This window comes from Amphiura filiformis, chromosome 19, assembly GCF_039555335.1.
Source record: "Amphiura filiformis chromosome 19, Afil_fr2py, whole genome shotgun sequence".
Classification (NCBI taxonomy): domain Eukaryota; kingdom Metazoa; phylum Echinodermata; class Ophiuroidea; order Amphilepidida; family Amphiuridae; genus Amphiura; species Amphiura filiformis.
In genome coordinates, this window is record NC_092646.1 from 41510327 (window position 1) to 41523365 (window position 13039).

Sequence of the window (13039 nt, forward strand, 5' to 3'; positions counted from 1 at the left end):
AATCAAAGGTAACTCCTAAATATTTAAACCTTTCAACTCTTTCAATTTTTTCTTTTCCATAGATAAGAGAAACATTGTTAAATTTATTTAGAGCTTATTGTTGATGAAAGACCATATCAAAACAGGTATTAATGCTTAGATCATCTTTACAGACATTTTGCAACAGATTGAGAAAAGATTTGAATTTGTTTTTATTTTAAATTAAAAAAGAAATGTGCAATTTTTGTAATCACTAGAATCATTATTTACCACATCCTCTACCCCTACAACTAAGAAAAACTGCTGATTATGATCAGCAGGGGATGTCAGACACTTTTAGAGTTTCAATTATTGCATCTGTTACAGGTGTAAACCAATAACTACCAATACATGTGATAAATCACTGTTTGTAGTTTACGTAGTTTACAACCACATGAAGGTGATTGTACAAATATCAAAAGTTGCACAATATTTTTTTATGGGATGATATCAGAGCAGATCAAAAGGTGTGGGACAGAGAATTGAGTAGGTATTCATTGTTAATTCATTATTTTAAAACCATATACCATGCTCCTACTGCAAAGAAAATCCCTGAAAATCAACAGAAAGAGATTTATGATATATTTAAAACCACAATTATTTATTTGTATACCGTATGTAAAAAGTTTGTTAGAAATCAACATTTTATTCCAAATAATGTAATATTTGGCCAGCAAATTGTTTTGAGCGGAATAGGGTAACAGGAAACTGGGAATTGACTTTCATTAGCCTAACAAGGGCTTCCACATGATGGTCACTAACTTTTGGATTTTATTTTAGGTGCTATGAGGATAATACTAATCAATTAAGGTATTAGACCTGGGATTGACTTATTTTGGTAACTAAAGATCATATCATTGTTAGGTTATACATATTATGATGACCACATGGAGAAATACATTTGTGCATAGTTTTATGAATATTAATTAGCTAATTTGCATAATTAATTAGCTTGAAAACCGAGAAACGCCAAAAAATGTGGAGCAAGAACTAAACATCGTATGAACCTCATTAAGGCCGTATAAAATTAATGTTTTGGTTCTCGTCCAGAGGATTTTCATGAATTGATGAGGGAGGGAGGTTTTTTTTTTTTTTTTTTTTTTTTTTTCAATGTAAAATTAGCATTGTCAGTAGTTTGCGGTCTTCTCCAACAGTGCTCGAGGAAACGATGAGGCCCTTTTTTTTTTTCAAATGTGAGATTCTGAGGATAAACCCCTAGAGAACCACACAAAAGACTTGGAAGTGATGCTTGTTCTCTAATAAACTTATTTATATGTATGAAGATTTCATAAATCATTCCAAAGTCTTAAAAATTGAAAAATCTATAATAAAAAAAAAAATCTGACAAATCCCAGAAATTGAGGCGGGGGAGGAACGAGAACCAAAATATTAATTTTACACGGCCTAAGGTATCAAATTAAAGCTCTCAACAAGATCTGTGCATTGAGCCTATTTGTACAGACTTAGGGGGGTAAGGTTATCAAGTGTGTCCAAGAATCATGTCATGTGAAAATTTTCGTCATGGGCAACTTTTGTATGGCAGACATTTCACATTGAAGTATGCAATTAACATTTTCAAAAGTAGGCTCAATGCACAGATCAGGAATTAAAGCATATTCATTCCAAATTTCAGGCCAGTAGGGGGTGTAGTTTTGCTTCCACATTTTTTTTGCAATTCCAATATTGGTGAAAATATGAAATATGAGAAAATTGACTTTAAAGTTTACAAAATCAATAATGAATATTAATTAGCTAATTAACATAGTTTTGATAATTAGAATGATTATTTTTACTGTTGTAATTACATTTTGATATTCAATGCAACAATATGTTTGGTTAACTGGTGCATTTTGGATCCGTAATTAATTTGTATTCAATGATTTCTAAAATTTCACTGCTTGAAAACAATACAATACATAAGAAATAGAATGCATGTAATGCGAAAATAATCCATAATGAGCGTTATCCCATTTTTAAAAATGGGATAACGCTCATTATGGATTATTTTCGCATTTTTTGTTGACAGTTTTTCATTTGTAAAATTTGAACAGAATGTTCACTTTTGATCAAATAAAAAGTAAAAGAAAGCTGAAGGTTTGGGGAATTTCATACAAAAACCTCAGAAAATGACATTTTTATCACCCAATCCCAGGTCTAATGCCTTTTAAAGCTTATAAGCAAGGGCTTCCACATGGTGGTCACCAACTTTTTTATTTTAGGTGCTATGAGGATAATACTTTAGCTTATAACCAGGGACAGGCGATTTGCGCGGAACTTTTTTTCCGCGCAATTCCGCGCAATTGGCAATTTTATTTCCTATGGGCAAGGATACATGATTTGCACTGAAAAAAGAGTTCCGCGCAATTCCGCGCAATTTGCTATTTTTTTCCGCGCAAATCGCCTGTCCCTGCTTATAACAAGGGTGATCACCAACTGTTGGATATGGTGCCCAATTGGGCGCTTTTCGTTTGTGGACACGGGAAAGGGATAGGTGGGTCATGGGCATAGATATTTGTGTTTGGTCAAACACAACTGTGCCACCTTTATTAGATTAGCGCGGTCCCTGGTTAGAGGCTCAAATTTTCAGGTTTTTCATTTCTCATTGATATATCTATAAATACCCAAACTAAGAAAAACATTCCATGAGGTACCGGTATATGGTGTTCACCCGCACTTAGCATGCTAGGGCTAGGCCCGCTCTACAAAATGTATAAAGTTGGCATGTGTGATGTCTTCAATTCGGGGTTTATTGATTGGTGAGAAGATTTATGAGAAGATCAGGTACTATCCTTTCACATAAGTTTATATCAAAATTAACCCAGTAAGGCCACTATAACAGTCAATTTTAGTTTCCGTCACATAATTTCTGAAAACAAGTGAGGTAACTTTTTCATTAATATTATTCATTATTTTTCTGCCTTTCATATGACCAACACGCATGTAAAATGTGTTGTTATTTGCCACTCACACACTTGAAGATAGATGTTTAGCCCAAATGAGATTCAAAAGTATATTAAAAAGAGTCTGCAAAGTTGACAACAAAATGTATGTTTTGATTTTGATTTTTCCACAAAAAATAAATGGATATTCATCATTTTTTTTGCAAATATAACCAGTTATTAATCGGTATTTTTTGGAAAATCACAATAATGAATTCAAGTGAGGGTCAGAAAATGAAGTGAGGGCGGGTAAAAAAACTCAAAATCAACTTTCCTTGCCCGAGAGTCAAGACACACGTTAGAATGAATACATCATACTGATTGTAGAGAATTCCAGATTATCTTCATAATAATATTATATCAGCATTTATTTAATATAAATATATGCATGAATAAGTCATCAACATTCAGTCCATAAAATACATGTCTGCCTTCAGTGGCGTATGCAGCACATTGAAAGGTTGTTCAGTTCCCCCGAATGGAGTCGGAAGGTGCGGGCGAAATCAGTCATTTTGTGGGAAATGACTGATTTCCCCCGAATGACCAACAAAAGTGCCCCCTGCTCCCCTCCTTTGCGCACGCCACTGTCTGCCTTCTCCAAACCCAGAATCAAAGAATGATCGATTGCCTTTCCAACAAAACAATTTATAATATATTCCAATGTCTCGCCCGCTAGTCTCGTGCAAGCTTAGACATGCTGGACACTGTCACTGCATTCACGCCGAGTGAAAAGCCACGCAAAATAATGGCGCAATTATCGCGCAAGCAAATGCTTGACAAATATAGCTTGAGCTTGACAAATTAAAGTCTGAACATTAAAGCATGACCCAATTTAAATTGATCATCATCAACGACAATGTCACATGACAGCATCATGAGCATGGAATGACTCAATTAGTGATCGACTGTGTTTTAATACATTGTACTTCTAAACTTCCATTGCTTTACACTGTTTCATGCTTTTAAAGCGAATCGGTGAGCAAATTCGTGGACTTCACTCAGGTGCAAGGCTACAGAAACTGCATGAAGGATCGCTGAGCTAGACTGCCTAACTGGCCTGTATCTCGTTTCGGCCAAAGAACGTCTGTAATACATACCTGTTTTTAATGACTTTGCAACAATGTTTCTATTGTCAGCAATAACAGCTTGCATTCACACTTTTGAGTTTATATGGTGAATTTTCGTACACATCATAAGTGAAATCAGAATATCCTAAAAGGAATTTAGGTAACGAATTCAACGACACTGACCTCGCAACAGCTAATGTTTTCATGTAAACATGGCGTCATTAGACATTTTAGCCTCACGTTTCAGATCCTACTATCGGATCGCTGAAGCAACGAAACCTCAATCCTCGGCCTCATTCACGAATTCACTCACCTTCCTACACCACCAGTTGAAATAAAACTCGAAACATCCCGTGTTATTCCTCAAAACTACATGCACCTTCATTAATAAAAAATTGAAATCCTAGTAGAAATCCGTTATCGAAAATTGTTTGATATAAAACGTCACCAAAAGTAATTTTTCTGAAGAGTAGATACAGCGTGTCAAAATGGCGGCCGCAGTCGCATCCCCCAGCTTTGTATCGCGTGTACCCAGGTCACGGTATGTCTACGTGACGAACAGTCAAGGTCAGAGAACAGCGCAACCTGTCTGCTGTCATGCCGTAATGGCTCCGCCCAATGAACGGCGCTGTCAATCATCCTTATTGCCTTTGTCGAACAGACTTTTACGCAGGTAAGAGCTCACGCTGTCCTCACTAATAGGATCGACGAGCGTCAGGCCGACACAATCTGGTTGTGTAGGAGACTATCATCGTGATGCCCACGTTGGAACCATTGCTTCTGCTTCTGCTTCTGCTTAAGTACTGTACTCATCACCCTGTAGGGTTATCTCGGTACAGGTCTGGTCATGTGGGTAGCAGCAAATTAAATCCTGAAGTGTGCGCGGATGACTAAATTATTTATGTCCAAAGTATCTAAAGCAGTTTTAAAACTGTCCACGCTGGGTGCCAACTTTATTTGCGCAGGCAAAAGAGTCCATTCAGGTAAAGTTCTTGGATAGAGTGAATATTTTAAACAATCCTTGTTGAAACTGGGTGTCTTATATGAATATTGTCCATGCATACGGGCGAGAGTGGTTAGTGTTTTTATGAATAAATTGTTCTATGTTACTGGGTAACAGTCCCCGTGACTCCTTGTAAATCAGGGCTAGCCTGGCTTTAGTGCGACAAACTTCCAGAGTGTCCCATCCTAGGTCTTGAACCAAAGCAGATGCACTTGTTTCTCTGCTGTAGTCTCTTGAGACGAAACGCGCTGCTCTTCTTTGAATTTTCTCGACATTATATTTGTGAGTTTTGTGGTGTGGGTCCCAGATAGTATTACAGTACTCCAACCTGGGTCGAACAAGTGCCTTATAGGCAATTGATTTAACATCTGCAGGGCAGCTGAATATATTTCTCCGTAGCAATCCCAGCATTCTATTTGCTTTGTTACTGATCTTGTTTATATGAGAACCCCAGTTCAAGTCTTTAGATATCTCTAGGATAACTTTTGACGTCCTCCAATGGAGTGTCGCCCATGTTGTACGCTTGGATTTCAGGTTTCCTTTTATGCGTAACTCCCATCGAAAAACATTTGTTTTTATTAAAGCTCATCTGCCATGTTTTCTCCCAATCAGAGACTTCATTTATGTCTGCCTGAAGCTGAAGCTGGTCGCTTGATGACTTAATCTCTCTATATACTATACAGTCGTCAGCAAACAACCTAACTCTGGACTTGATGTTATTTGGCAAATCGTTAATGTATATTAAAAACAGCAATGGCCCGAGAACCGTCCCTTGGGGCACACCAGATGTCACTGTGGCTTCTGATGACGATGCCCCCTCCAGAACAACTTTTTGATGTCTTTTAGTCAGAAAGCTCTCAATCCAGGTGAGGATATTATTTCGTATCCCAACATTGTGAAGTTTAAGAAGCAGGCGCTTATATGCGGCACGGTGTCAAAGGCCTTACTGAAATCCATTATTATTAAGTCAGCTTGGCCTTTAGAGTCCACAATTTTTGCAAGATCATCAATTAAACCTGCAAGTTGGGTTTCACAAGAGAGTCCTTTTCTGAAGCCATGCTGCTTGTCATACAGAATGTTATGATAATCTAGATGATTCATTATGTGATGGTGGATAATGTGCTCCAGTAGTTTACACGAGATAGATGTAAGGGATACAGGACGATAGTTCGCCGGGTCTGAACGATCTCCTTCTTGAAAAGTGGCACCACGCTTTGCATTCAGCCAATCTCTTGGGAGCTCACCGGAAGACAGAGACTTATTAAAGATCTTGCTTAAAACAGGAGCCACGCTCGCTGCACATTCGCGTAGAACTCTGCCGGGTATTTCATCTGGGCCCGCAGCTTTGTTTGGCTTGATCTCTTTCAGCAGCTTTTCGACACCAGGAGTGGTTATAGTGATGCCGGATATGTCTGTTATATCATGAGTCTTATGACTAGGGGCATTTCTGTGGTCCTCCTTTGTAAATACCGAGCAAAATTGATCGTTAAGTGCATTTGCCTTTTCTGTTGTCGATGAAGCAAACTTTCCATCAGCTGTCTTCAGGGTGGAAACACCAAACACTTCCTGTTTCTTGGTTTTCAGGAAATTCCAGAAAGGCTTTGTATTGTTTTCTTTCAGGCTACCCCCAACCGTATCTCTCACATCATTTCTGTAGGCCCTCACGAATCTTCCTATCAGTGTTTCTACGCTGAGTTCTGAATTTCTCCCAACTTTTGGAAGTCCCACTCTTCCTGGCTTGTTTATAATAACGCTTTTTCTTGTAATGTCTTTCTTAATGTTGCGGTTTACCCAAGGCAAATTGAACCTTGAGGTACTCATTTTAGAAGGGATATGTTTGTCCATTGAAGCCAAAAGTGTATCTCTGAAGAGCGACCAGATTTCATCCACACTATGATTTCTGATAAAGTCTGGCGATAACTTCTGATCAAAAGCACTAACATCATCAGAGATATTTTGGTAATTTGCCTTTTTATACAAGAAGATTTTGCGTTTAGCTGGGCGCATGAGCATCAATAACAACAACATCGTGATCGCTGATGCCTGCTTGAACACTAACATTCTTGACAAACGATGGGCTGTTTGTAAAGCACAAGTCCAAAATACTTTTTTCCCTTGTTGGCTTGTCGACTTTTTGGAATAAGTTATGGTCCATTGCAATGTCAATCATAGCCTTGCTAGGGGCTGGATACCTGCCACCACTTTTAAAAGCAAACTTTTCCCAGTCTACATCTGGCAGGTTAAAGTCTCCCAGCAACCATATTGACGCTTGTTTAGGAATTTTGCTAAGAGCAATGTCTAATTGTTTGATATAATCTTCATTTGTCGCTTGAGATCTGTAAAAGCCCGATATACACTGGGCTGACACCCTTAACGTGGATGCTTGCCCAGATTGATTCAGTCTGAGTAGCTAAGTCTTTTCTTCAGAAGCAATAAGAGTATTTTTGATGGCTAAAAACACTCCCCGTGTGGATCAGTTTATGATCCTTGCGGAAAACTTGGTAATGAGGCGGAAAAATTTCACCCGATGAAATTCCATCATGTAGCCACGATTCAGTCCCAACAATGACATCTGGATCCTCTGATTCCAGAAGCAAATGAAAACTAGCTGCTTTACCTTTAACACTTTGACAGTTTACATTCAAAATCTTAAGCGGCTTATGCTTGGGCTAGTTTTTTGCTTTGCCTTTTTTGCAGGCTTTGGGCTAGAACAATGAGCAGGCAAGCTATCACAAAGGTTTGATGAGCTTGGTAGAGAGTCAATACTGCTGACGCTTGAATTTTGGCAATCAAGACTAGTTAACAGGTCGCTTTCCGAGTCCAAATTTGATAGTGGATCAAAACTGTTTGAAAGGTCAATGCTAGAATTTCCAAAAGTGTACTGTTCAAAATGCGGAATTCCACATGAGCAGCAAATCCATGAATATGAATCATGTTGAGCCAAAACATTGTAAATATCCTCACTCAAACCGATACATTCGCGATGGAACCACTCCTGACAATTGTCACATTCAATGGCTTGTTGGCCCCATTTTGCTGCTTTTGTACATATAGCACAGGGGTACTTAGGCACATAAGTAGGGCCCGGTTTTTTCTATGTCTCCACAAAGCAGAATGAGCAGGCATAACTGAGTTTTTAAGTTCAGGTTTTTGACAGCAAATGCTTTTTTAACAAGAGTACTAGATGGTGACTGAGAAGAAATATGGAACGAACTCACCCATAAATCCCGAATGACCAAATCTGTACCGTTAGTCAATGTCGACGACCAATGCTCGCAATGGTAGTCAGGCAAATCCAACTCTACAGGCGTGTTTAGGATCCTCCAAAACATGATAAACAACGAGGAAACAAAGAACAGTATGGTGATGCATTCATAAATCCCATTATTGCACTATGCGGTTGAGTAATTCAGAGAAGTAATGTAACGAGATGGCTGATAAGATGTGGCAAGATGGCGACACCCTTATTAAGCGTCATTAAAATTTACACATCAAAATCATGGAAAATTATTTCAAAATGTTAAAATGCGCACTGAAGACACAAGGTATTTCATAAAAGACTGCAAATTTATTTCAAAGAGTTAAAAACTGCGCCACTGTTTGATAAAAAACACCGAAAGTACAAGTAATATCCACGCTGAAAAAGTCGCTGGGTGGGTCCAAGATGTATTCAGGATATAGCCAAAGGCAATATGGCCGCTAGCAATTCTCCAGACGCGGAACATCAAAATTTTCAACTGAAGATATATCTTCCAAAAATGCGAGAATGACGAAAAATCACGAAACACGGAATGCTAGATAGTTAAAATAACTGAATTGTTGATAAAACTCGCGTGAAAGATGAAAATAAATAACTAAATTTGGATAAAATTGTCCACCGATGGACGGAGCGAAATTTTTTGCTGCTAGCCACAGTGTGACCTTTTGACCTATGAATTACGGAAGAAATATTCATACCAGGACTGAAGCAAATGTGGCCATTTCTATGTTTGTACCGGGCAAGTACCGGACATTTTCCAACACGGAGCTAGCGGAAAATACTGCAAATTCGTCCAAAGGGTTGGGGATCGCATTTTTAACTTTGACTAAACTGCTTCGGAGTTAAGCCTTAAGGCACGCTAAAAGTAGACCATTTCGGGGGCTGTATTTGGTGTACATGTGACGTTTTGAAAAGAGTAAAAACGACCACTTATTCGCTATTGCTGAAGTATACCCGCCGAATCATGTACCAATACACAAGGTATTGGTACATGAGATCAGGTATATCGCTGTACATTTCATTATTTTTTTAAGCTTACCTGTGAAGATTAATGTGGCTGAAAAGACCACAAATACAGCGATGACAGTTTGTCTACAAACACACTCTAACTTCATGATGCCTGTTAATTTATTCCTTAGCTGCAAAATTGTTGTAAGTAAATGGTATTACGTGTCAGAATGATCCAAATATCACGCAAGTATACAGAAACTGGATGATCAATCAGGCAGTGTCTCGTGTCGCTGATCAGATGACGACGACAATGTTTACTTCCGGATTTCGTAATGGGCGGTGTTGCCAGATTGATTCCTTGTCATCTGCTGGTTTTATAGTGAACACTGTCAATGAATGGAATGAATGAAGTGAATGAAGTGAACGAATGGAATGAAATGAATTGAATGAAATGGACGAAAATGAGTGAAATGAATAAAATCATGGAAAAACAAAAACGATGGGCCTAAGCCTAAGTGAAATGAATAAAATGCATCAAATTGATGAAATGCAGTTTAAAATTGAGAATGGAGCAAAAATTATTGAAATGAAATGAAATGAAATGAAATGAAATGAAATGAAATGAAATGAAATGAAATGAAATGAAATGAAATGAAATCCCGGGAATGAAATGAAATGGAAATGGAAATGGAAATGAAATGATGAAACAGTGAAATGAAATTAATTGAAATGAAAGAAATTAATAAAATGAAGTGAAGGAGTGAAATTAAATGAACGAAATGAATGAAATGAAACGAATGAAATGAAATGAAATGAAATGAAATGAAATGAAATGAAATGAAATGAAATGAAATGAAATGAAATGAAATGAAATGAAGCCTACGTGAAATGAATAAAATGCATCAAATTGATGAAATGCAGTTTAAAATTGAGAATGGAGCAAAAATTATTGAAATGAAATGAAATGAAATGAAATGAAATGAAATGAAATGAAATGAAATGAAATGAAATGAAATGAAATCCTGGAATGAAATGAAATGGAAATGGAAATGAAATGATGAAACAGTGAAATGAAATTAATTGAAATGAAAGAAATTAATAAAATGAAGTGAAGGAGTGAAATTAAATGAACGAAATGAATGAAATGAAACGAATAAAATGAAATGAAATGAAATGAAATGAAATGAAATGAAATGAAATGAAATGAAATGAAATGAAATGAAATGAAATGAAATGAAATGAAGAAATTTGAAATGAATAAAATGAACAACATATAAGTAAAGGAGTGAAATGAGAAAATGAATTAATGAATTAAATGCATCAAATCATTAATGGATCAATGAAATGCAATAAGCACACATTCAGTGAATGTAATGAATGAATAAACTTAATTTCATATTAAAATGAAATCAGTGAAAAGGGGTGAAATGGATTAAATAAATGAATGAATGAATGAATGAATGAAATACAATTGCACTGTACTATGAGCTGGACCCATCATCATCCGCATCATCATCATCATCATATCATCATCAGTAGGCCTATATCATGTCAGTAGGCCTAGGTCCAAACAACCAAACAAACAAACAAACAATTTAAAATCCCAATAAATCAAAGGCTTATAAACACCGAGAGAAACCCCAACCACAAAAGATCACAAATATCGCAAGCAATCAATCAATCAATCAAACAAACAGGCCCGGAATATTTAGGCCTATTTATCCCCAATAGGCCTACAAAGTACAAACACACCAACAAACAACCCCAGGCAAAAACAAATGGTTCAAACAATCAAATATATATAATAAATTCCCATCTGGGAAATTCCCTTTCATACCATCCCTCTCTCTTATTTTTTTATAGCGTACCTTCCCCCCCCCCTCCTAAATCGGGTCGCCAATCACACGTCACCTCCACAAAATGTATCCATTATAATTTTAGTAAATTTATTGGTAAATAAAATGGCTTCGATGGATCTAGAAAAAGTTCGAATTCTCGTTGTAGGCGATTCTGGTAAACCTATTAGACATAGTTTCTTGATTCTTGATTCATTATCATCCTTAAAAGCAAATCTTGCTGTCCCGGATGTTGAATGGTGCAGTGCGGTCCAAGTGCAACTTATATACAAAAACGGTGAACAACAAAGGCTGATGAAAAACATAGGGTGCTGCTAAAAACTTGATGTGGGATTTACCACCTGTTAATGGAAGCAGGAGGCTGCAGTCTTCGGATGGCTGGTAAAGCTGCCGAACTGAAGCCCTGGTGTGTTGTTGCTGTAACTGCTTCCAATGGTAGGACATTCCAGATGAGTATCACCCGGGGGTAAAAGGAGTATTTGTATGAGTTGAGATTTGTGATGACCTGGTGAAAACGGAGATGATGCAGACCTCTAGCTGGCCTCTGGTTTGGTTTGAAATGCTGGGGTATGGTGATGTTGACAGCGCCATTGAAGATCTTATGAAACATGGTCGCTTGGGCAAGGAGTCTTCTGTCCTCCAGTGTGTCCCATTGGAGTGTGTTCAGCATTGCAGAGACACTTGATGTTCTTCTGTAGTCTCGTACTGCAAATCGAGCTGCTTGCCGTTGCACACTCTCCACCTTGGTCTTGTCACTCTTGGTGTAAGGGTTCCACACTGTAGATGCATATTCGAGTTGTGGTCTAACAAGGCTCTGGTACGCCGCTCCTTGACAGAGACGCTACACGGCCCAAGATTTCTTCGTATCAATCCCAGCGTCCTAGAAGCTTTAGCTCTGATGGTTTCTATGTGCTTGGTCCACGACAGGGTTGATGTAATGGTGACGCCCAAGTACTTGGTGGAATTTTCCTTGGGGATAACATCCTCATCAATGGTATAGGCATGTTCAAGAGGTTGGCGCTTGTTGGTAATTGTGAGATGGACGCACTTTTTGACGTTGAAACTCATGCCCCAAGTCTTGGCCCAGGAGAACACAGTGAGCAAGTCCTGATGAAGGAGAATCTGATCCTGTGGTGTCTTGATTGTTCGATAGATCACGCTATCATCAGCGAAGAGCCTGATATTAGATGTTACATTATCGGCGATATCATTGATGAATAGAAGGAACAAAACTGGCCCCAATACTGATCCCTGGGGGACTCCAGATACCACTGGGCACCAGTCCGACTCTTCTCCATCTACCACAACGCACTGTGACCTGCCTGTCAGGAAGCTCTTAATCCAGCCATTTGTTTTCCCAGTCACACCATAGTAGAGCAGCTTGTGAAGGAGATATTCATGGGGCACTTTGTCGAATGCCTTGCTGAAGTCTAGGAAAAGGACATCCGACTGGCCACGTATGTTGAGGGTATATGCCCAGTCATCTACTGCCTGGATAAGTTGTGTCTCGCATGACAGCTATTGTACATATATTGTAATATAAGATATCAAATAATATGACTGTGTAATTTTTAAGTTTGTGCTTGTTGTGATTTTGAAGATGACGTTTGTGTTGATGACATGTCATCCATCGGGAGCAAAATTCTGCAACTATGTCAGAAGAGAATGGCCTTGGGTCATCCTGCAATATTGAATAATAGCTTATTTCTGATGATAATATGACTGAATTGGTAAAAGGGAGTGATCATAAATACTTTGGTATCAGGGCCGGAGATTTAAAGGGTTTTGCAATAATTATGAGCCCGGGGAAGCTGGAGGACCCGTAATGGGGAGGGGGAGCAAGAAATTAACGTAAAGGAGTATTTTGTGATTCTAGCATCCTCTTTTTATTACATTTTTCAGTACATATCCACGAAAAAAGCATATTCCCAAAATTTCAGTTGATT

The 13039-nt window shown here is 38.1% G+C and overlaps 2 protein-coding genes across 6 annotated transcripts in view; one reads left to right on the top strand and one right to left on the bottom strand.

The window, feature by feature from the left end:
- Positions 1-9548, bottom strand: part of LOC140141318 (uncharacterized) — a 41476-nt gene extending 31928 nt beyond the window's left edge. The window contains exon 1 of one of the 2 annotated variants that reach the window (XM_072163151.1): positions 9326-9548. In XM_072163151.1, the coding sequence (XP_072019252.1) occupies positions 9326-9401 (76 nt within the window). In that variant the 5' untranslated portion in view covers positions 9402-9548. The remainder of the gene's footprint in view (positions 1-9325) is intronic. The other variant, XM_072163150.1, reaches the window with a different exon arrangement.
- A 1628-nt stretch (positions 9549-11176) lies between these two features.
- The window catches only part of LOC140141319 (rab-like protein 3), a 33369-nt gene continuing 31506 nt past the window's right edge, over positions 11177-13039 (top strand). For all 4 annotated transcript variants that reach the window (XM_072163153.1, XM_072163152.1, XM_072163155.1 and 1 more), the window contains exon 1: positions 11177-11250. In XM_072163153.1, the coding sequence (XP_072019254.1) occupies positions 11199-11250 (52 nt within the window). In that variant the 5' untranslated portion in view covers positions 11177-11198. The remainder of the gene's footprint in view (positions 11251-13039) is intronic.